The sequence below is a fragment of the Mirounga leonina genome, unplaced genomic scaffold (assembly GCF_011800145.1).
Source record: "Mirounga leonina isolate KUSES-001 unplaced genomic scaffold, KU_Mleo_1.0 Mir_171, whole genome shotgun sequence".
Classification (NCBI taxonomy): domain Eukaryota; kingdom Metazoa; phylum Chordata; class Mammalia; order Carnivora; family Phocidae; genus Mirounga; species Mirounga leonina.
Window position 1 is genome coordinate 10,854,191 of NW_023270436.1, and position 22,122 is coordinate 10,876,312.

The 22,122-nt window shown below is 58.7% G+C and overlaps 1 protein-coding gene across 2 annotated transcripts in view; it reads right to left on the bottom strand.

Annotated features, from left to right (window-relative positions):
- RBM19 (RNA binding motif protein 19) overlaps nucleotides 1-22,122 on the bottom strand; it is a 134,308-nt gene that overhangs the window by 21,373 nt on the left and 90,813 nt on the right. For both annotated transcript variants that reach the window (XM_035017059.1, XM_035017060.1), the window contains exon 23: nucleotides 13,028-13,148. In XM_035017059.1, coding sequence (XP_034872950.1) covers nucleotides 13,028-13,148 — 121 coding nt within the window. The remainder of the gene's footprint in view (nucleotides 1-13,027; nucleotides 13,149-22,122) is intronic.

The following is a 22,122-nucleotide window of genomic DNA, read 5'->3' on the forward strand; positions in this document are numbered from 1 at the left end:
CGTGGCCCTGGCCCGGGGCCGGCTGGAAGTGTTGGGGACGTGAGCCCCCGCGAAACCCTCCCCCAGGGAGGTGTGTTAATGGGGAGTTGGTGGACACACGTCCCAGCCCCCTCGACTCCCGGGGGACAGCTCTGAGGTGTGTGCCACACAGAGCTTGGAGGGCCCCGGTGGGCTGAGCACCAGCTGCCTACGGTGGGGCCTGCTCCCTGCGACCCCTGGCGGACTGGTCCCCTCGTTTCCTCCCCATTCCTCATGCGCTTCCTGGGCTCACCTCCTAGGTGATCTGCTTGGTAGCCAACTCCACGTCTTAGGGTCTGCCCCTGGGGAGCCCACACCAGGACACCATGGCTACAGGTGACCGAAGGAAGCCTCGCACGTGACAGGCCCGAGATAGAGCGTTTGAATTTGCCGACATGATTTAAGATTTAAAAAGCTAGTTACTAATATGCAAACAAAGGGGAGATGCTACACAAGAGTCTCTATTTCTAGTTTCTCTGGAAACTGGCTGACCGGCCACCATGGGCCCATGAACGCACCTGAACGTGAGCACCTGCTACCTGCCAGGCCCGGGGTTGGGGCCACAGCCGTGGAAAAAACTCCGAAGGACGGGGCGCCTGGGTGGCTCAGTCGTTAAGCGTCTGCCTTCGGCTCAGGTCATGATCCCAGGGTCCTGGGATCGAGCCCCACGTTGGGCTCCCTGCTCAGCGGGAAGCCTGCTTCTCCCTCTCCCACTCCCCCTGCTTGTGTTCCCACTCTGTCGAATAAATAAATAAAATCTTTAAAAAAAAACTCCGAAGGATATTCTGAACGGTCAGCCACGGTGGCCGTGTCGGGGCCCCAGGGTGGGCAGGGCCCAGGCAGCTGAGGGTGAGCTGAGAAGCAGAGGGGGACCGCTGTATTCCTTGGGCCTCCGTGTCCCAGGCACCTGCTGGCTCTGAGCGGCAGGCTGGGTGTGCACTGGGAGGAACCCCACAGGCTGCGGGTGAGCAGTGGCTCTAAGGAAGTCACCTGACCACACTTACCCAGTCCCACCGGTGATGCCCAGGGTCCCGTGGCTCAGTGGCCCGCTCTGCCGTGGAGGTACTAGCATGCCCCCCCCCCCCCCAGGAAAGAGCTCTCAACAGAAAAGGCATGAACAGAGCCCCCACCCACCTACAGCGGCGGTCTTCATGCCCAGCTGCCCGACAGAATAATCGAGAAACTACTGAGGCCGGGACTGCCCCCCAGAGGTTCTGATGTGAATGGCCTGGGGGTGGGCGCTGGCTCCCGAGACTGAGGATCACTGCCCTTAGGAGTCACCACAGTGCTAAGGGCTCCGCCTCGCTGGGAAGCAGGAGGCGGCATGCGGCCTTGAAGGTGGCCCTCGCTCTGTGTGTTCCATGCAGCTGGCCCAGAAGCTCCCCATCCACAGGGCCTGGATTATCGTGGATTTAGCCCGTCGCAGGGCTGTGGGGCCGGACTAAGCTGTGGGGCCGGACTAAGCCCCGGGGCTTTCAGGCTCCGTCCTGCATGTGTTTGCATTAGTTACAGATGCTGGAGAGGTGGGTACAGGCTGGGGAGGACGAGGAGTGGCCAGGTGAAGGTGACTCACTGCAGTGGAACAAAGAAAGGAAAAGGAGGCAGAACAGCTGGACGGCATCTCCCATTCCCCTGCCTCGGGCCTGGAGGGATCTTTCCGTTTCTAGTAGTGGCTTGATGGGCACGAGCCTCCTGTCCCCCTCCTCTTGGTACAGCCCTGGGCTGGGAGTAGAGACTGGAAGGGAGGATGTGTCCTCGGGGGCCAAGCTGGAAGGAAGTCTGCACTGGATATGGACGTGTGTGGGCCTCAAGCGGCCAGGCAGGCACGGGAGGGGAGACGATAGGGTGGGCTGCGGACTGTGGCAACTTGGCCCAGATGCCCTATGGGCCCGTAGCACCAGGGTGGTCAGAACCGATTTCTCCAGAAGCCAGAATCTTGATTTTTCAGGTCAAATCTTCTGATAGCAAAATAGTGGCCATTCATTTAAAAAAAAAAAATTTATAGGCAAAATAAAGATCTGCGGCTGAGCTCAGTTGATAGCTCACCTGCGCAGCCTCTGATTTATGGTCTCTCTCTTCTCTGTCTACAGAACCCCGCTAGTCTCACTCGTGGCCACGAAGCGGGAATAAAAACCTCCCCGTCTGTCTTGCTTTTCGTGGGTTTCTCTGGCCTGGGCCAACCAACAACTCAGAAGCAAAATCGCCTGCCCCCTGCCACCAGCCACAACCCTGGAGGGAAGCCCACCCTCCTCCCACCCCTCTTTCCAGCACTCTGGTCCCCAGGTCCCCGAAACCCCGTCCAATCCGGGCCCGGCCCCTTCCCCTCCCAAGTCGCTCTGAAATTCTCCTTCTGTCAGTTTAATTCTGTGATCGATGAGGAAGAGCAGGAGAAATGGCCCGGCACAGCTGGTTTCCCCGTTAGCCCTAGCAGGGATTCCTGGCCTCGCTGGTGACGGCTGAGTGAAATGTTTGCGGAACGCAGAGAACACAAGTCAATAACAATTTAGCTGGATTGGGAGCAAGTACCTTCCCCGCACGGACAGCCGCTCCCGGGGGAAAGGGAAGAGAGTGCAGGATATTGCTGAAGTGCCTGGAAATATTTCCAAAACACCACTCCGAGAGGCTCGGGGCGTGGGGCAGGAAGGAGGGAAGAGGAGGAGAGGAGGTGGCCTGGAGACACCTGCTCCCGCCGGCTCTGGGCCCCTCCAGCCTCCCCGGCACCTCGGCAGGGGGAAGCATTCGGCTGTCTGAACGTGGATCCCTCCCCACTGCCAGCCATTTGCACCCTTGCCAGCAGCTGCTGCCCAGGAGCTGCCTGACCAAGACCATTCCCGCTTCTCCACGCGTCTTCGCTAGACTCTGCCTCCTCCAGCTGGGATGGCTGGGGGCGCTCGAGGAAAGAGCTGGTCTCCCGGCCAATTTCAACCTCTCTCCTGGTGCCCCCCCAGAAAGGACGAAACCCAGCACTCTGGCCAGGGAAGGCAGTGCCCTTCCGAGAGGGCAGGGGTAAGACGCCCCTCAGGCCCTGCAGTCCCCGTCCCCGCGGTGGCAGGTGGGACAGTCCCCCTCAGCTGCTTCCTGCTGGGGTGCTCGATGCCTCTGGAGCAAGGGCTGCCTGCCTCCGTGAAGCCTTGAGGAGGGAACAAGAGGCACCCAAATGGAGGAATAAAAATGCGGCAAGGGGAGCTTCCAGGAAACTTCTGTCTCTAGGGAGCTGGAAAGATCCACAGCATAGGGATATTCTGAATAATAAATTCTGTGACGTCACATACTTGCTTGAACTTTCCCGACTGTGATTTTTAAAGCCCAATGATTATGTTTTCATGGCCAAGATCAAGAAGGCATATTTGCAAGGGCTGGCGTGGGGATAACAGGCTCTCCTGGTCCCCGATCTTTTGAAAATGTGCCGTCCTAGGAATGATTAAGTTAGGGAAGGGGGGGGTTGGTGAACTGTTGCAGGCTTTAAATATCATCTGTATGCTGATGACTTCCAAATTTATATCTCAGCCCAGACTTCGCCCCTGAGCTCCGAACTCATAGATCTATCTGCTTGACATCTCACGGGGAGTCCTAATAAGGTGTCTCAAACCCCACGTGCCTCCCAACCCCCACCTGCTTTTCCCAGCTTCCTGGGCTTCATCACCACGAGGCACCACCATCCTTTGAGTGGCTCTGAACAGAAATCTCCACACTGGCCTTAATTTCCCTCATGCCTCCCAGGAGCAAATTAGGCTGGCTCTACCTTCACCACATAGGCCCAATCCACCACCTGCTTCTCTCCATCCCCCGGTCTTTGTCCCCAACCAGGCCACTGCCCCTGCTCGCTGGGAGGACCACGATGGGACTCCTACCTCCACTCTTGCCCCTCTACAATGCATGCACCATAGAACAGGGAGGAAGAGGTCTGACAGTGTAAATCCTCCCTTCTTAAATCTTTGAGGGACTTCCTGATTTATGTTGAATAAAAGCCAGGCTCCCTGCCAGGCCCCACAAGGAGCCCTGCTGGCCTCTCTCCAGCTTTGTTTCCTAGCATTCTCCACCCTGGAACTGTTCTCTAGCCACGGTGGCCTGTTATGACTATGCTCCTGCCCCAGGGCCTTTGCACCTGCGGGTCCCTGTGCCTGGAATGTTGTCTCTCCCCCCCCTGCCCCCCACCGCCGCCCCGATCTTGGGCTGGCTGGCTTTTTTCCTCCCATCAAAAAAATACTGACTCCTTGGAAAGACTTTTTCCAGGCCAGGGCTGCACCAAGAGGAGGGGGAAATCTCTCCACTCCTCCCCACCCCTGAGGAGCATCTTGCTATCCTTTCTAATTTCCTCCATAGGGCTTGCTATCATCCTAACTTTGTTATTTACTTTTTCTTTTTGGCCATCTGTCTCTCCCCCTGAAATATCAGCTCCACGAGGGCAGGGGTCTTCTCTTTGGTTCACTGCTTGGTCCTCAGGGCTGAGTAAGGCTTGATCATGAGGTGGTCAATGCAAAGTTGAGCACATGAATCAATGAATGAATGAACGGAGTAAACGAGGGGCAGAACAATGGGGTCTCCTTCCCAGGGAAAGCTGGAGTTCTTAAGCAGAGACTTCAGTTGGGGGGTGGGGGGGCGTGAGGGTGTGGCCGTGGTGCTTCTAGAACTGTATACTCTCTGAGAAAGGAGAGGTCATGGTAGGGGGAATTAGCCATCCCCATGGCTTTTAGATAAAATAAGGGCAGCCATTTCTCGAGCCCCAGGGGCTGCATACTTTTTCTGTAAGTGGGGAGGCAGTAAATAGTTTCGGCTCTGCAGCCCACAGGATCTCTGCGGCAGCCCCTCTGCTCTTCCCTCGCAGTAAGAGCACGCGGCCCGACCGACCACGGGAACAAACGGGCACGGCCATATGCCAAAAAAAACTTTTATTTACGAAAACAGGCTGCAGGCTGGATCTGGCTGTGGGCTCTGGTTTGCTCTACCTGCTCTACCTGGATTGGGAGGCCAGGTCCAATAAAGGGGGAGCGATTTGGGATTTGGGGGCTACTGCGGAATAGGGCGCGGTGAGATAGGGTTAGCTGTTCTGCAGTGTGCAAAGCTGTGTGCCCTCTGGCAACTGAGACCTCTCTGGGTCTCAGTGTGCAGCTCAGAAAGACGGGAACAGCACTTCTTTCCAGTGAGCTGGGAGGCTAAAATGGGATGCCGTCCCCAAACCCTTCGGCCGTGCACCCCGCGCAGAGCGGGTCCTCCACTCAGCCCTCTCCCCTCCTCTTCTCCTGCACCTGACTTGGTCTTTAATAAGAAGTCACGTGGCTGCCTCTTTCAGACTGGTGGTGTGTCCAGGCTCAAGGTGGGGGAACAGCTGGCTTCAGGCCGAGCAGGGCTCCAGGGCTGGCTGCACAGCTGACGGTCCAGCGTCCCTGCACCCCGGCTTCCCTCCAGTGAGCTGACAGTGAGGAGGGACTGAGCCGACTCCCGCACCGTGGCTGCTAGAGATGAGATGCTCGGTCAGAATGGGCCCTTCCGATGATCATGTGTCCGGCCCAGACAGTTAAGGAGCGCCCACTCTGTCCTAGATGCGGGGCCACGCAGGGGATGCGGAGATGGGCCCTGTGCCCTGGAGGGCAGAGCCTCGTGGGGAGAAGAGACATCAGACAATCACACATGGGAACACAAAGTGGCAGGAGGACGGGGCGAGGGGCATGATGGGGGAACTGAGCAGACAAGGAGTACCAGGGAGAGGGCCAATCTCTGACGCTCTGGCTGAGAGCTGCGGGCGAGGGGGGCCGGGGTCGGGCTGCCAGGACGAGGGCACCGGCAAGTCAGGCCCCTTCGCCAGCTGGTCCCCGACTGGGGGGTGGGCAGCGTGTGCTGGAGGCTGGTGACCCACCGGGACGGGCACCCGTCCACGCCTGGAGAGCGCAGATCTCCCGGCCCGGCCCGGGGCCGGCTCGGGCGGGTGGGGGAGGCGCCACTGCCATCTGCTTGCCATGCCGGTCATGTCTGCGCTCCCGGCTCCGGGGGTGAAAGGTGCAACCGCTAACCACAGCCCATCAGTCCTCCCAGCTGGAATAAGACAACGGCGGGAAGCAGAGCCGCGCTCCCGGCCCAATAAAAGCCTGTTTGCCCGGGCCTCCCTGGCTGTGCGGGCTCTGAAACAGAGGGTTCTGCGGGTGGATTGCTTCTCTACCATTATATTCTCTCGGTGCCACTCGCGGGTACCGCGGCCTGCCGAGGCCCTGAAAGCTTCTCGATGCCTCGACCCTGCTGGTTCGTAACACGCTCGGGAAGAAAAGGACACAGCCAGTGGCCGACTTTCCTCTTTCTTCCCTCCTTGCTCTCTCTTTTCACCCTCCCACACGCGAAACGCTGAAGAATAGCACTTCACCTAGCGGGGGCCGCGAGGTGCAGAGGGGAAAGCTGGTTCTGGGCCGGGAGGGGAGGCGGGGGTGGGACAGGGGCGAGGGGAGGACGACTCTGTGCAGGACGGCCCTCTTGCTATTCCCTCTCAAAGCGCCTCTGTCTGGTGTCAAGACCCAGGGCAACTTCGCCAATGTCATTCAGAGACCTGCTCTTTGCTATTCAATGTGACGGGCGTATCGTAGGAAAACGTAATACCCTGCCATCTTATGGGGACAAGGGATAGGATGAAGGCTTCCAGAGGGTGGGGATGCCAGGGGGGTTTCAAACAAGCTTCTTTGGCTGCCACTACAGGAGCCTCGGTGAGCGGCGAGCACCAGGCTGGGCACGGAGCACATCTAGATCCCACACCTGCGTCGGAAGGCAGGGCATTACGAACGCCGTCTCCCCAGCGAGGAATCCTCCTCCCCCTCCTCCTCCTCACTGCTGTGTACTAAGCGTCTACTGTGTGCCAGGCACGGGGCTACAGGCTCAAGACACGGGAGACGAGCTGGCATCCAGAGTCAGATGCAAATGCACCGTCCTGGGTGCTGCCCACGCGCTGGGCACCTCCATTCCCTCACACACGCGGACACACACACACACACACACACTCGGTTATCGCCCAGCCTTATAAAAACCAGGGCTCCTCTTTTGTCTCTCTTCCTTGTCCTGAGCACATCCTCCCTCAGCCTGGCTTGACCGGGCAGCCCCGAGAAGGAACAACTGGGGCAGGGACATGTGCCGCACGCTCACTCGTGCCAGGAGCATTAGAAGCATCGTCTCCTTGAGCCCCATGGTTCCCCAGAGGAGGTGGGCACCCTCATCCCGCCGTACAGATGACAGAGCTGAGGCCGAGTGCCACGCCCGAGGACAAAGAGAAGGTATGGGGACACACCCCCAGGGGTAAGCGGAAGGGGCATCGGTGCGCACCCTCTGATACAAAGACTCAGTCCAGCAGGATGGCCAAAAGCCCAGGTCTGACTCCTGACTCAGCCGCTAGTAATTGGGTGCTCCTTTGGGCAGGGTATCTGTCCTCTCTGTGCCTCAGTTTACTCATCTGTGAAGCAGAAGCTCATGACGGTGTTTACGTCCTAGGACTCTGCAGGATTGGTACCTGCAACCTCGCCGATAACACCTGGCACGGAGTAAGGCTTAACAGATGAGAGTCGTTACAGCAGTACTGATGATAATTAGTCTTATCGAGCCTGACGTACACGGAGCCGTCCACCTTCACCTAGGCTCATCAGGGACCCATGGTTGGAGAGAGGTGCTGGCTGCAGGGGTGTGGAGCTCTGGGTTCGTCAGCTAGCTTCATGCCTGGGCCTGCTGATTGGTGGAGACGCCTGCCTGTCATTCCCCGGCCCACATTCCACGGGGAGCCCGGGGAGCCCTTTGTCGTGGCCTCGGGGCTTGGGCTGGGCAAACAGGGCTGGGGCCTCCACCTGAGATCTGAGTGCCTTCCTGGCAGAGCCTGGCGTGGAGGGAGGAAACTGGGCATGGGTCCCACCTGCCCTTGGAGTCTGCCAGGGCCCTGGAAACGCTGAACAATGCGGATTTCGACACAAATGAGCTGGGTATTTTTCGCCACGGGGAAGGGGCAGAGCGGGGAAAAGGGTCCAGCCAGGAGAGCAGGAGGCCAGCAGCCCTATTCTGAACATTCAGGGCTGCGGAGGCGCCGACCATTCCCCCCAAAGAGCTCAGACAATGGGGTGGGTGGGTAGGAGGGACTGCGGGCTCCAGAGCACCTGTTCTGGGCCGACTTGTCTACCCGTCCCCCACCCCCCAGGGTCCAGCTAATGTGGGAAGGACGGATGGAGCCATTGCCCTGAGTACAGGGTGCTTAAGCCGGACTGTAAAAGCTCAAACCTGGCTTCCACCATTCACGGCCTGCGTGACCCCAGGCAAGTGACTTCATAGCCTCCTTCCTTCATCTGTAAAATGGGAAGACACACATCTCTACCTCGGGAGTGCCCTGCGGTGGGGGGGGGGCGGGGGGGAGTGCCCTGTGGGCGAAAAAAACCAAAAAGGCAGCTCCTGATGATTTTGTTACTCACAGATCATCTTCAGGACAATTCTATAAGGCGGTGAGTGCCTTGGTTAGCCTCCCTGGTTGGTGAAACGGGAAACGGAAGCCCAGAGGGCGCACTGACGTCTCCCTGGACACTCAGCCAGGGAGCAACAGAAACCGGGTGTCCTTGATTACAAGGTCAACGCTCTTTCTCCTACAGCCAACCTCTTGGGGACCAGGAGCTTATGGGAAATCTGATGACAACAGATTCTCTTGCCAGAGACATACACACGCGCACACACACGTGCATGTGCATGTACACACGCACACCTCCCCCCCCCATGACATTTCTGGGTGTTCACAGCTCCTCTGAGGCCAGCCCTAGACTAGGATCCACAAAGACCAAGTTTCACAGATTCTAGGGTACAAATCCCTGTGTCTTATCTTGCTGTGTTCTGGAGAGAGCTTTCTTTTGTTTTCCGAGGATTATCACGTGTTTCTTTGAGAAACAGTGCTGGGAAACACGACCGGGAATGACTTTACTTTCAGGCTGTCGCCTCTTCCGGACCCAGACAGGTGAGGCCAGTGTGGCGGTTCGACACGCGGGCGGGCGCGCGTCTGAGAGACCCTTCCAGATGGGAGGCCTCCCCTCAGCAAAGCCGGCCGGCCCCCACCCCAGCCACACCCCTGCTGTTCGTGGGCACCACATGGGCTGGATATTCTCCGGTGCCCCCCGATCCATCCTCTGCCCTGCTGTCCCCTGGCAGGTGTCCCTAGGGGACCTGGCCCTCCGGCTTACAGATGCAATGGGCCAAGGGGAGACCCAGAGGGGAGCAGAGGTGGGAGGGGAGGGAGCTGCAGGCATTTTCCCCCAGCTCCCCCCCTGCTTTGGGGAGTTCTCCGGCACTGGCTGTGGCCCTCTATACTAGGGGACTGAGTAGGTGTCTGCAGGCCCTGCTCTCGATGGACCCCAGGGGCATCATTTCCTCCCCGTCTGTCCCTATAGGCCCTGGGGATGGGAGGACTGCTACTTGCTACTGCTCACCTCTGGCCCCTGCCCTCACCTTGGCATTACAGGCTCTTCCTGCCAACCCCTGGGGTAAATTCTGTTCCCTGGTGGGACCCTGCCCATCTTCCCTTGATGCGGGGAGGGTCTGTCTGGTAGCACTTACTTCTGCACACTCGGTTAGCTCAGAGCTCATGACCCCTTCCAGAACCTGAGAGGGCAATATTCCTCCAGGGGGACTCAAAGGGGGTCCAAACACAGAGCTGGGCTGACCCTCAAAACTGACCTCGGGGCTCTCCTCTCACCTTGCACTTGAGCTTTCCCGCCTATAAGCGGGGACACGGTAACGCGCACCCCACAGGGCCTTCTATGAGGACATGCTGAGTCAATTCCAGAGGGCCGCCTGACATTTTCCATCATGATCTGTTATTCATCCCCTCCATTTCTGGAAGGGACCCAGGAGAGTCTGGAAGGGACCCTGGATGAGTCAGGATGAGGGAAGCCATGCAGGAAATACTCATACACCCCAGATCAAATAAAGGCCCCAAATTTCCGGAAAATGGCATTTGCTAGTACCATGCAGAACAGGGCGGCGGGGTGGGGTGGGAGGCTCTAGAGCTGGCCTGGAGTTCACATCTGCCCCTTTCCAGCTGCGTGACCGTGGGCGTGCCTCAGTTTCTTTGTCTATAAAACGGAGACAGCAGCGCCTACAGCTGCTACTGATGTCGCGAGGCTAAGTGAGATGGGGCAGGTCATGTACTGGGGACGGGCCCTGGCGCAGAGTGAGTCCTTAATAAACAGTAGCTGTCACGTGTCACTCCAATGCTTGCTTGGCCTCAGTTTTCCCATCCGTAAAATGGGGCCAATCAAGGGCGCCTGGGTGGCTCAGGTCATGATCCCAGGGTCCTGATCCCTGGTGCTCCCTGCTCAGTGAGGAGTCTGCTTCTCCCTCTGCCCCTTCCCCTGCTCCTGCTCTCTTTCAAATACATCAGTAAAATCTTAAAATTAAAAAAAACAAAACAAAACACCGGGGCTCATCATGCCCATCTCGCAGGGCTGCTGGGAATGCAGGGGCAGACGTGTGGAAGGAAGCTCCTGCCTCTATTCCTGCCGTGGCTGTACCTGGCCTGTCTGGGCCGCGGCCTTCAGCGGATACTCGGAGACAGCCGATCCCGCAGAAATGCTCCCGACCGAGTCTTTCCGCTGGGGTGAGGCAATAATGCTGTCTTTGGAACTCAATTTATTGAAGGGGGCTTCTCTCCGACGCAGGGCAGAACTGCTGAGCCTGCAGGCCGCCAGCCCCGGGGGTGGGAGGTGCAGAGGAGCAGGCGAGTCCCTTACACAAACATTTGCCGACGGGTGCATTTGGGCCTGTCAATGGCTGTCGATACGGATAGGTTCGTTCCCTTTCGGCACGTCAGGATTTGGGGACTTATTGAGTTGTAAGCTTGGGACTGTGTACTCAGTCCTGATTTCTCTGGTTGTTTGTGCGCCTTTGCTGGGATCTTCCCCAGCCTCAGATGGAGGGCAGGGCCTGGCCTATGCCGGACGCTGTGCCAGGCACGGGGGGCGCCCAGAGAGGAACCCGAGGACACAGTCTCCATGTGGGGAAAGGCATTAGTCCCGTGAGGATAAACCATAACGAAATAAATTATGACACGGCACGGAAGTATAGGAATGGAGCTGGGAGAGCAGAGGATGGAGCTGTTACTGATACGTAAGGAGGCGGGCAGAGAAAGGGAGGGCTTCCTGGGGGAGGTGTCATTTGAGCTGGGCCTTAATGGCTGCACAGGCACTGCCTGCTTAGTAAAAACTTGAGGGCCAAGCATTCTGAGCAGAGGGAAGAACATATGGGAAGACACAGAGCACCGCAGGGCGTTCGGGGAGGCTTGGTGGGACTGGGCTGGAAGAGGCCCCTGGAGTGGGTAGGGCAAGGGCATATTCTGAAGGGTCTGGCAGGCTGAACTACAGCCAGAGGCTTTTGTCCCTGTCTCTGTGGTGTTCATAGCACACCTGAGGGGGATGCAGTCTTACATCCCTGAGACACTGCTGGGAAGCCCTGCTTGCTAGCCCGGAGCAAGACCGGCGAGGCCCAACTGGGGAACTGCCACCCCATACGGGCCGCCTCCTCTGCGGGTTCCCCTGAGCCGCTGCCCGACTGGGGAAACAGAGTGTCGCTGACTGGGACAGTAAATGATCACGTCCTGGCTCCAGGCTCCATCCCCACACGGGCTTTGTAGCCAACACCCCCAGGCTGCCCCAGGTGACACTGTTGGCTCCCCGCTGCCCAGTGGGGATGGGTGTGGGGAGCAATGGCAGGCGCCTGGGGTGACTGGCCCACCCAGGAAAGCCCCCGAGAGCCGTGAACCCTCCAGTTGTCCCTGGGACTCCTGGGTGGAGGAAGGCAGCCTGCCACCTGAGACCTCAGAGCAGCCGTGGCCGATGCCGTGGCTGAAACTACGGAGCCCCGTCACCAAGCCCGGCTTTCCCAGGCAGGTGGGAGGAAGAGACGCATTCCCGGCCGGGTGAGGCCACTTCCTGGGCAGCCGTCACTAAAGCCAATTGGATCCTAAGTGGGTGGGAGGCTAGCAGCTGCCCTTTACTGCCTGGCCGTGAACGCACTTCTGCGATGCGTGGGAGAGGTGTGGAGATGGGATTCAAGTTCAAAGGTCCCTTGATATCCCGAGTGTGGGGGTGCACCTGCCATGCCTTCCACATGCCCACTGTGGCCTGGTGTTCTCAGGACTTTCCCTCATTCCCTCCTGCTGATTCCCCAGCAACTTGCTGGATAGGACGAGGCCCCTTGTGAGCCAGCCCCCACTCTCTCCACTTTCTCTGTTTCAGCCACGCCGGCCTCCCTGCTTCTCCAGGTGCCAAGCTCAAGGTCCCCACTGCTCAGACAGCCCTTTCGTGGGCACAAATGTCACCTCTGCAGGGAGGCCTTTCTAGACCACCCACTCAAGTAATGTATCCGGCCTCTTCCATTCGAACCCGCCGCCCAGCTAGGTCACAGCCTCACCGCTGTGCCAGAGGAGAGCAGGTGCTGAGTATTTTCTGGGGATGGATTGAATAATCACCGAGGCCACGTGATGCCACCAAAGTGTGTAAGAGGTGGAGTCAGGTCCTGGGACCATCAGGCCCCCAGCAGCGAGTGGACGGTCCTCAAACGGAGTAACCGAGGAGGGTCCACCAAAGAGGTGGCAGAGGGCAGGGGTTTCAGTATGAGTGACCCCCTAGGCTGGCCACGGGGCCCTAGAGAGAAAGTGCCAGGTAGAGAGGGCAACCGGATGTGAGCTGTGGCCTTGGGTGTCAGCCAGCCAGCTGGCAGGATGGAAGGCGGGGGCCAGGAGGGTGGGATGGGGAAGGGATAAACCTCCTGACCCCAGTCTCCGCCTCTCCCCAATTTCCTGCCAGGCCTCCCAATGACCCGACCCAGCCGGAAGCTAAAGGGCATGGAGGCTACGGGGGCCGTCCACACAGATCAGCCTCTTGGTGTGAAGCAGGGAAAGAGGGGTGGGAGCAGATCTGGGAGGCACAGGGAGGACACGCAGCACGCGCAGGGAAGGAGACAGGGCATCTCGCCCGATGCAGCCCAAGGGCAGTCCTCTCGGGAGCCCCGGCGCACTTACCGTGGAAGTGCTCGGCCGTCTTCCGCCGCAGGGCCTGCAGGCTCACCTCCGAGTCAGCCCACTCCAGGACCAGTCTCCGGCCGTACAGGTGGGTGCTGTGACACAGCGCGTGGAAGGCTTTCTGGGGGAGCAAGGACAGGAAATGAAACTGCGAGTTAGCGGAGACCGACTGCAGACGCTGCATCCTGTCCCCCTCCCGCCTGCTGGCGCCTCCAGCTCAAAGGCCAGGTTCTAGCCCTTGTGACACCTGCTCTCTGGTGAGGGTGTGGGAGCTGTTGGGCACTTTATTCAATTAGCGGGTTACACTCCCAGGGAGACAGCTGCAAGTGACCATGCCATCAATATAACTGCCTATAACTGGTGCCCGGGCCCGCGGCCGGCTCCTTTCCCATGCTGTGTCCTGTCTGGGGAGGGCCACCCCATGAGCTGGTTCGCCTCCCACTGGGCCACCAGGGGCCACAGGCCCCTTGCTTTTGCCTGGTGGCTCTGTCCTTCGCTAGCCTCGAGGAGTCTGTCCCCCATCTCTCTCCACTGCCACAGGCCAGGCTGCCTTCAGCCTCTGGAAGGCCCTCACCCTCCCAGGCGCTGGCTCCTTCCCCTGGCTCAGCAGCTCCGTCCTCCTGCTCTTCACTTCTCCTGGCGTTCGAGTTCTGCCTACTCCCCTCTCTGGTGTTTGGGGCTGCTTTACTGAGATGTAACCCACACACCGTGCAAGTCACCCATCTGAAGTACGCAGTTCACTGGTTTTCAGGATATTCAGAGTTGTGCGGCCATCACCACGTGAAGTTCAGAACACTTCATCATCATCCTCCCGGAAGAAACCCCACACTCAGGAGTGGACACTCCACACCCTCCCCCTGGCCCCCGGCCAACACTAGTCTGCTTTCTGTCTCTTTGGATTTGCCTGTTCTGGACAATTCCAACGAATGGAACCATGCGGTCCTGGCGAGCTCCCTTGTAAACGTTGCTAGAGCCCAAGCTAAGTGGTACTGCCCAGGGGCTCGTCTTGCTGCTCTCCCATGGTTCAGAGAGGCCATGCACCTAGACTCCGGAGCCACCGCGTCTGGGCAGGGCAGGTCCTGTACCTCCTCGCTTCGAGACCTTGGGCAAGTTAATGAATCTCTCTGGCCTCAGTTTCCTGGTCTATGGAATGGGAATGTTAATGGCACTCCAGTCTAAGGGTTCCGTGGGAGATGAGAAAGAGTTAACATGGAAGGCGCCTACAACAGCGTGGGGGCACATAGTAAGTGCTCAATAGATGCTAGCTCTCGTCCTGGTTGTGCTGTTACTACCAACTTATCACATCTGCAATTTCCTTCTCTTAGCAGAGAGGCCTCGGGTCAGTGGTGGGTGTGGACAAGGCCAGCCCCGGGTGCCCGTCAGCACGGGAAGCAACAGTGGCTAAGGGTGGCATCTTCGTCTGTGCTTCTGGGCTGCAGTCAGCACCCTGTGGTATGAGAAGAGGGGCTGTGGGGCTCATCCCTCTTGCTTCCTCCACGCTGCAAGGAGGCAGTGCGTGCCCAGGAGAGCTCCACACCGGAACCGATCCACCTCTGGCCCTCACCTTCAGCATGACTGTTACGGGCTGGACCGTGTTCCCCCCAAGAACGGATGCTGGAATCCAAGCCCCTGGTACCTCGGGTTCTGACCCGATTTGGAAATAGGTCCTTGCAAATGTAGTCCAGCGAAGGTGAGGGCATCCTAGAGAAGGCGGGCCCCCTAATCCACTACGACTGTGGCCATGTGAAGACAGATGCAGGGTGGGTGCCCCGTGGAGACGGGCTGAGGAATGCCGCTGTCACCAGAAGCTGGGGAAGAGGTGGGGAAAAGACTTCCCTTGAAAGGAACCCAACAACTCCTGCCCCTTTGATCTTGGACTCCTAGCCTTGAGAACTGTGACATAGTCAATTTCTGTTGGTTTCAGCCACCCAGCCTGTGGTACTTTGTTACGGCGGTCGAGGTGACCCTCGGTAAGGCCAGTACCCCACTGGGAGCCTCGGTCTCCTCATCTGTAAAATGGGCTAATTATGGGATGAACACGCAACAAGCCCAGGGGTTCGCCCGCAGCGGATATTCCACCAACAACCGAACCTGAAAAGCACTGGTGGGAGGTTGGGTGGGACACGCATCTTTTTAAAATGAGACATGTGGGGCGCATGGGTGGCTCAGTTGGTTAAGCGACTGCCTTCGGCTCAGGTCACGATCCTGGAGTCCCGGGATCGAGTCCCGCGTTGGGCTCCCTGCTTGGCGGGGAGTCTGCTTCTCTCTCTGACTCTCCTCCCTCCCTCTCATGCTCTCTGTCTCTCATTCTCTCTCTCACAAATAAATAAAATCTTAAAAAATAATAAAAAAAATAAAATAAAATGAGACGTAGTCAAAGCACAGAAACGCTTTGTTCTCAGCTGTGCTTTTCTGAGAAAGGCCAGGTGCAGGAAACTTTTTTTTTTCCCCTTTTCTTTTTGACTTTAATTTAAAAAACTCTTTCTGACTGCCAGCGGAGCCTCTGCATTTTTTCCATGCGGGTATAAAAATGCATCTGGACTCTGAGCCGAAATGGCCCATTCAGAGCTTTAAAACACACGCGTTCTCAGCTGGCATGGCAGAGAAACAGCCTGACTGCGGGAGCTGGGGTTTTAAGATGGGGAGAGAAGTCAGTCGGGAGTCTGGCGTGGTGGGTATTCTTTGTGGCGCCCGGGTCCCCGAGGAGCTGCGGTCCCGGGGATGCAGGTGGGCGGGCGCGGCCACCAGGCTGCATCTGGTGGGAGCTCAGCCGCAGAGAGAAGCGAGGGAGGGGGGGGCCTGGGAGGTGGGCTCGGGTGAAGCACCCCCACCCCGGCCTCCCTCTGCGTGCAGCCTTCAGACTGGTGTTTCCTTCCCACCCCTGGAGACCCGTTCTCCATTGCTGTGCCCCACCAAGGCTGCAGAGGGCTCGGCTCACTGTAGCAGTTGCTAGACACTCCCTTCTCCTCTCTTGCCTCTGATGGAAAGCCTTCCAAATTCTCATCCCCTCTTTGGAAGGGCTTTGCAAACTCCAGAGGTGAGGCGGCACAGCCATTAAGACTGGGGGCTCTGGGCCTGGGCTACTTTGGTTCAAATCCCCACTGCACCACTTACGAGCCGTGTGAGCTTGGGCAGGCTGCTTAACGTCTCTGGGACCTGTTTCTTTGAGTGGCGGCGCAGCAAATGGATAGGAGGAGCCCGTGAACTGTGAAGTCTAACATTTAGAGCACCGTTGTTGTTATTATTATTATGGATGCCCTCTGCCCCCCTTACGCCACCAAAGAGCAGGAGCAATGTTCGGTGGGACACAAAAGCTCTCGTGCATTTGGCGTTGGAGCATAGCACGTGGTTCTCCCAAAACGGCAGGACTAAGCTTCCCTCGTCCCAGTCCCCTCCGGCTCACAGGAGACCAGGCCGCTTTCCTGAGTGCCCGCGGCCTGGCTAGTTGCAACCCAGGGGCCTCAGACTGTTGCACGCCGCAGGGACGGCGACTCGAGGCTAAAAGCGGCCTTGGGCGATCCAGAGTAGTCGTATTTCATTAAAAGAGCCTAAGGGGAGCTTGTTGTATTTCGGGGATCCTAGAAGGCAGGGGGTGGGTGAGGAGGAGGACACAGCCCAGGCCTCAAGGGGCTTTCAGGCTAGTGCAGAAGACACGGAAGGTTGCAGGCACAGCACAGGGGAACGTGCAGCCCTGGCCTCTCTGGCCTAGGGCCCACCAGCAGCTTCCTCCCCGGCCTCTGTGCCTACTGAGACCCACGCCACCTTCCTCCCAGGAGTTCTGAACCTCAGCTGCGGGCAGAGCACACCTCTGCCAAATCAGCTCTCAGGGCCTCGTTCATCTGGGGGTGCCCAGGAGTCGGTGCAATGAGGGTGTCTCAGAAAAGGCGGGGAGTTAGACATTCCTGGCCTGGTGCTTCTCTCCAAATCCTGCTTCTGCTGCCTGTTTTCTTCCCTTGGAATGAAAGGGCCTTCCTCTTCCCCTGGCTTATGGATCTCCTGGGTTGGAACTCTAAGCTTATGATCCCAACCTACTCATGAGAACAGACATTATTCTCCCATTTCAATGAAAGGAAAACAGGCGCCGGCCAAGGTCCCTATGCACGTCAACTTCCTTCTCGCTTCTTTCAGACTCTGTACCTTCCATCCCTGGGCCTCTGTAACCCGCTCTGGCCGCGGAAGGGCTCCCTCGTCACAGCCAAACTGCTGGTGGCCCAGGGCATACCCTGTTCTCCTCACAGAGATGAAAGCCGGCTGCCCTGCCTGTGCCCTGCCCGCGTGGCCTCCAGCCCAGCACCGGCCCCATGAACACCTGCCTGTGGGCTGGCCTCCTCGGCTCAGCCTTGAACCTGGGAGGGAAGGCCTCTCTCCTTGCTGCCCCTAGGAGTGCTCAGGACAGACTGTGCCCAGGGAGCATGGTCGCTCCCCTTATCTGTGGGGGATACATTCAAAGACCCCAGTGGATGCCCAAACCCACAGGCGGTATGGAACCCACACATACTATATTTTCCCTATACAGATGTACCTATAGTAAAGTTTCGTTTATAAATTAACCACAGTAAGAGATTCAACAAAAATAACCACTAATAAACTAGAACAATTATAACAATAAACTGTGATAAAAGCTACGTGAATGTGGTCTCTCTCAAAATATGCTACTGTACTGAACTCCCCCTTCTTCGTGTGACAGTGTGAGAGGGTAACGTGCCTGGGTGACGAGATGGAGCGAGCGAGGTGCATGACATGGGCGTCTGATGTCGTGTGAGGCTACACCGACCTTCTCCGGAGGAGGGCCACCTGCTTCTCGACCATGGCTGACCGTGGGTAACAAACTGTGGATAGCGGGGTGGGAGGCTACCGTATTCACGGAGCCAACCGTGGAGCTCTTTCACCGAGGGTCTGCAGCCTGGAAGGGACGCTCAAATTGGTCCTGGCCAGAGACGGAGGGCTGGCTTAAACATCCTGCTGTGGTCCCTCCACACCCCTACGATACAGACCAAGAAAGACAGAGGAGCAAGGAGCTCGTGTCTTCAGCTGCCCATATGCATGGGATGCTCTGCCTTCCGATTAGGACATGACCTGGTGCATACACGGTCTTGTGTCTGGCAACGGAGAGGGGAAGATCTGCTCCCAACGGGTATGACTTTGGGACCTCAGGGGACAGGAACAGCCCATGCCACCAGGACTCGGGTACACACCACCTGCTCGGGTCACTGCAGAAGCCCGAAGATCCAGAGTGGAACTCTAAGGGTGCATTATTTTGCCCGGGAGGAGACTGCCACGGAAAGGGAGAGCCCCTGCTCTCTGCAGCCACTTCCTCTCATCATCCGATGGCCAGTGCGGGCTATTCCTGCTTTCTGGAACATTCTCCTGGCTTTTGCAGCTGACTCCCATGGGCCATATAACTGGGCTCTCACACTCTGGTTTCTGTTTCAGGTGAGCAATCGGGAGGTGCCAGTAGTCCTGGAGGGAGGGAGGAAAGGGGGTGGGGGCATTTCTTTCCCTGCTCCCTCCCTCCCTCCAGGACCGGAGCACCTACCGGGCCCCTCTCAGACAGCTCCCACTGTCACTGGCCCCTGGGGGCGTCAGCATCCCTGGCAAGTCCCCGAGCCCTACTTACTCCTCCATAAATCCCTCTCGGATCATCAGGGAGGAGGCTGTTTGCTGACCCAGATGGCTGCCCCAAGTCCATCTTGCTGACCCGGGGCAGATGGACTTCTCCCTTCGGACAGCAGGTCTCGGGGCCTGGCCCCGCTCAGAGAATTGAGGCGTCCTGAGGCCAGCGGGGGCAGGTCTGGCTGGAGTGCAGGCTAGCTACTGCTGTCGTCTGCTTCCCTGGCTTGGCTGTCCCAGAATCACACCCCTTGGATCCCCTCTGACCTGAGCCACCAACTGTGGGCTCCGAGAGCCCTAGCCCCCAGCTGCCTCTTCTGCAACACCCCCCTCCCCCACCCCGCAAGGAGATCTACCAGGGCTAGACGGTGACCGGGGCTGGCAGCCATCTTTCCGGAACAGGGAAGGCGCTGGAAGGCTGCCAGCACAGCACTTGCCTGACCTTTCTGCAGCGCTCCCTGGAGACAGACCTCCTCCTCCCGGCAACAAAAGTCCACTCGGTGCCCTTGGCCGGACTCCCGGCCCATGCGCCCGTGGCTCCTGGCCCGGGCCCGAGGACAGGACTCCTGTCTTTGCAAGTCCAGGCCCTTCTCGGCCCCTTCTGCTCTGTGTCTTGCAGAGTGGGAGGGCTGCCTCTCTCCGCAGACGTCAAATCCACCTGAGCATGGACAACGGCAACCTAAGCCCAGCCATCTGCCATCTGCGCCCCCGATGCCTGGAGCAAGTGTGACCTAAGACGGCCAAGAGCGACCCCCTGTGCCCAGGAGCCCGGGACTGAGTGACGGGAGCGGGAGCTCCGGGCCCTGGCAGGGACCGCTGGGGGCTTGGCTCCTTCTCTCTGCAGAGGTGGCTGAAGAACGTGGGGGTTGTGTTGCTGGGAGGAGGGTCTGCCAGGCCGGCATGCTCGGCGTCTCTCTGGGCAGCATCCTGAGCTCTGAGGGGCAGAACCTTCTCGTCCCTGCTTCTTGGTGCCCATAATCCCCAAAGCAAGCTCTTGGCACGTCCTGCCAGCAGGTGGGAGCTGGTCCCCGGGATGAGTGGAGCTCCTGGCATGGGACTGGGGGACCGGGGGACCCCACTCGGCACCTCGGTCCACTGCAAGTGAGGATACCGGGGAGCTGAGGACAAGTTTCTCAGAGAGACAGCCGGGGGGCCTTGGTTCCAGGCTTCGGCGACTCCGTCTCTCAAACAAATAGATGTGCCTCTTCCCCTTCCTGCGTTCATCTGCGCAGCTCTGTCCAATTCCACTCGACATCCCTGGAGCACCCACTGTGAGCCAACGCTATGGTGGGGGACACAAAGGTGAGCACCACCTCTGACCTCTGGAGAGATAAAGGAGCCCCCGGGAGAAGAGAACCAATGTCAGGTCACCAACGGTCAGAAGCGGCCAGGCAGAGGCAGTGCTGCCTGCTAACGGCCTTGGGCTCCAAGTGGGGCCCACAGTGTGGCCCAGCTGCCTTCCGGCTTGGTGACCTGAGGTGGCACCACTTTCTCCGCTGCGAAGTGGGGGCACTCTGACCTCCTGCAGCTGCAGGAAGAATAAATAAGATGGCAGCGATTCATTTACCCTAGTGCCTGGCACACAGTAAGGGCCTGAGTCCTGGTCCCCGCTGCTGCCCTTGGTAGTACAGCTTTTCCAGTTATGAGTAGTGCTCCTGGAGGGGAGAAAGTCATCCAACTCCGCTGGGCTGGTCAGCTCTCCTGGGTAACGTAGACTGACTGCTTGATAAATCTGAATGAAAACTCTGGAAGCTGACCTTCCCCTGGGGGCAGAGGCCTGGAGGGAGGGACGGGGTGAGCAGAGGGGTACCTCACGGCACTGCTTATCCCCTGGAAATGAAGGATGCACCCCTGCTAGGCTGAGGAGAGGGGCTTGTCCTGACCTTGGCTTCTCAGCCCGTAAATGTGTTGGCTGAGCCTGAATCCCTGCCTTGAAATGCAAGGCTCAGGATTCCAACATGCTTTTACCCCTGAGCTCTAACGATGGGAATGAGGTAAAAACCCTGCGAATGAGCCACGGGCATGAGGGTCCGCACCTCACACACCTGCCTGAACAGGAAAGTGGGGACCAAACCCCCATCCCCAAGTGGGCTTGCAGTTAACGTGTCTGGAGACAATATCTGAGAGCCAGGCAGCAGCCCCGACCCCGGGGGCCCGGCCCACTCCGCTGCTGCCCTTTCTGTGGTGCCCTGTCCCATGGCCTGGGCCTGGCCTTTCATCTTCACAGTTGCCTCGGGGGGCGGTATTATTCCCGACGTGCAGATGGATGAGTAACCTGGGGTGCGGGGATATGACGCCCCTTGTCTGCATCCATGGCCTCCTCATTTCCACGGGGTGATGTTCCCTTCGGACCCCGCCACGCTCCCACAGGCCCCACGGAGACTGCGCTCTACTCCCTCCTTACACTCAATTAAGCAAACATGTGTTGAGCACACATCACTGATAACCTGATGGCGACCATCGCTTATAGGGCAGGCAAGAAGGCGCAGGCCTGCGCGGGCCACACCGGGCACCCGGTGCCGAGGCGGCCGTCCTGGCCTTGAGAGGCCCCGTCTGGCTCCCTCACGGTTGGCCCTGGGCACCACGGGGCTGGTTACCGACCGGGGCCTAATTCTCTCCTCTGCCAGCCGATGAATGGGCTGGTTGATGCTGGGGAAGGAGCACTGTGCTAGGAGCCGACATACCTGGGTTCGGGCCCCGGCCCCACCCAGAAACTCCCTCCTCATCGGCTGAGTCTGCAAGGTGACAGCATGAGTGCGGCCGGGCCCGATGGGGGTCCCCTACAAAACACTCAGCAGCACCCCAGCCCTGGGGCACGGGGGGGGGCATGTGTCCACTCCCCACCCCCCGCCCCCTCCCCCAGCAGGGTGCCGAAGCAAGAAACGGGCAGGGACACATTAACTGGTGCGACCCCACAATTAAAGCCACCGTTGTTGACCACGGCGAGAGCAGCTCTGCCTGCCAACACCAGCCGCCATCACGTCTCCCCGCTGCCGGCTCCCCCCAAGTGTTTATTTAAGCCAACACATTGCTCTGCTAATTGGATAACATTCCATGTGAAAATAGACCTTTTAAAACAACAGCAGTGGCGGCAAATAAAACCAGCTGCAACTGCAAAAGTACAAAGGCACGGCGGGCTCGGGAAGGGACAAATTAAAGGCGCATGCATGGGAAAAAAATTAATATTCTGGTTTCCGGGCCGCGAGTCTGTTCCTCGCATCCTTTCCCTTCTGGGCCGCCCTTCCCTTCCTCCTCCGGGACCAGCCTGCTCTGGGCAAAGAGAGGAGGTGGCGGCTGAGGAAAGAACCCCAGTAGTACTGGGGGCTCCTCCGAGGCCAGGCTGCTGTTGGGCCCGGGGGGCTGAAAGCTGACACGTGTGCTGGTGGGGCTGATCCTGGGGTGCTCACTCCTTCTCTGGGTGCGGGGGGGGGCTCATTTCAGCCTGGGTGGGCTCCCAAGAGATGCTCTGCCCCCCCACCCCCACC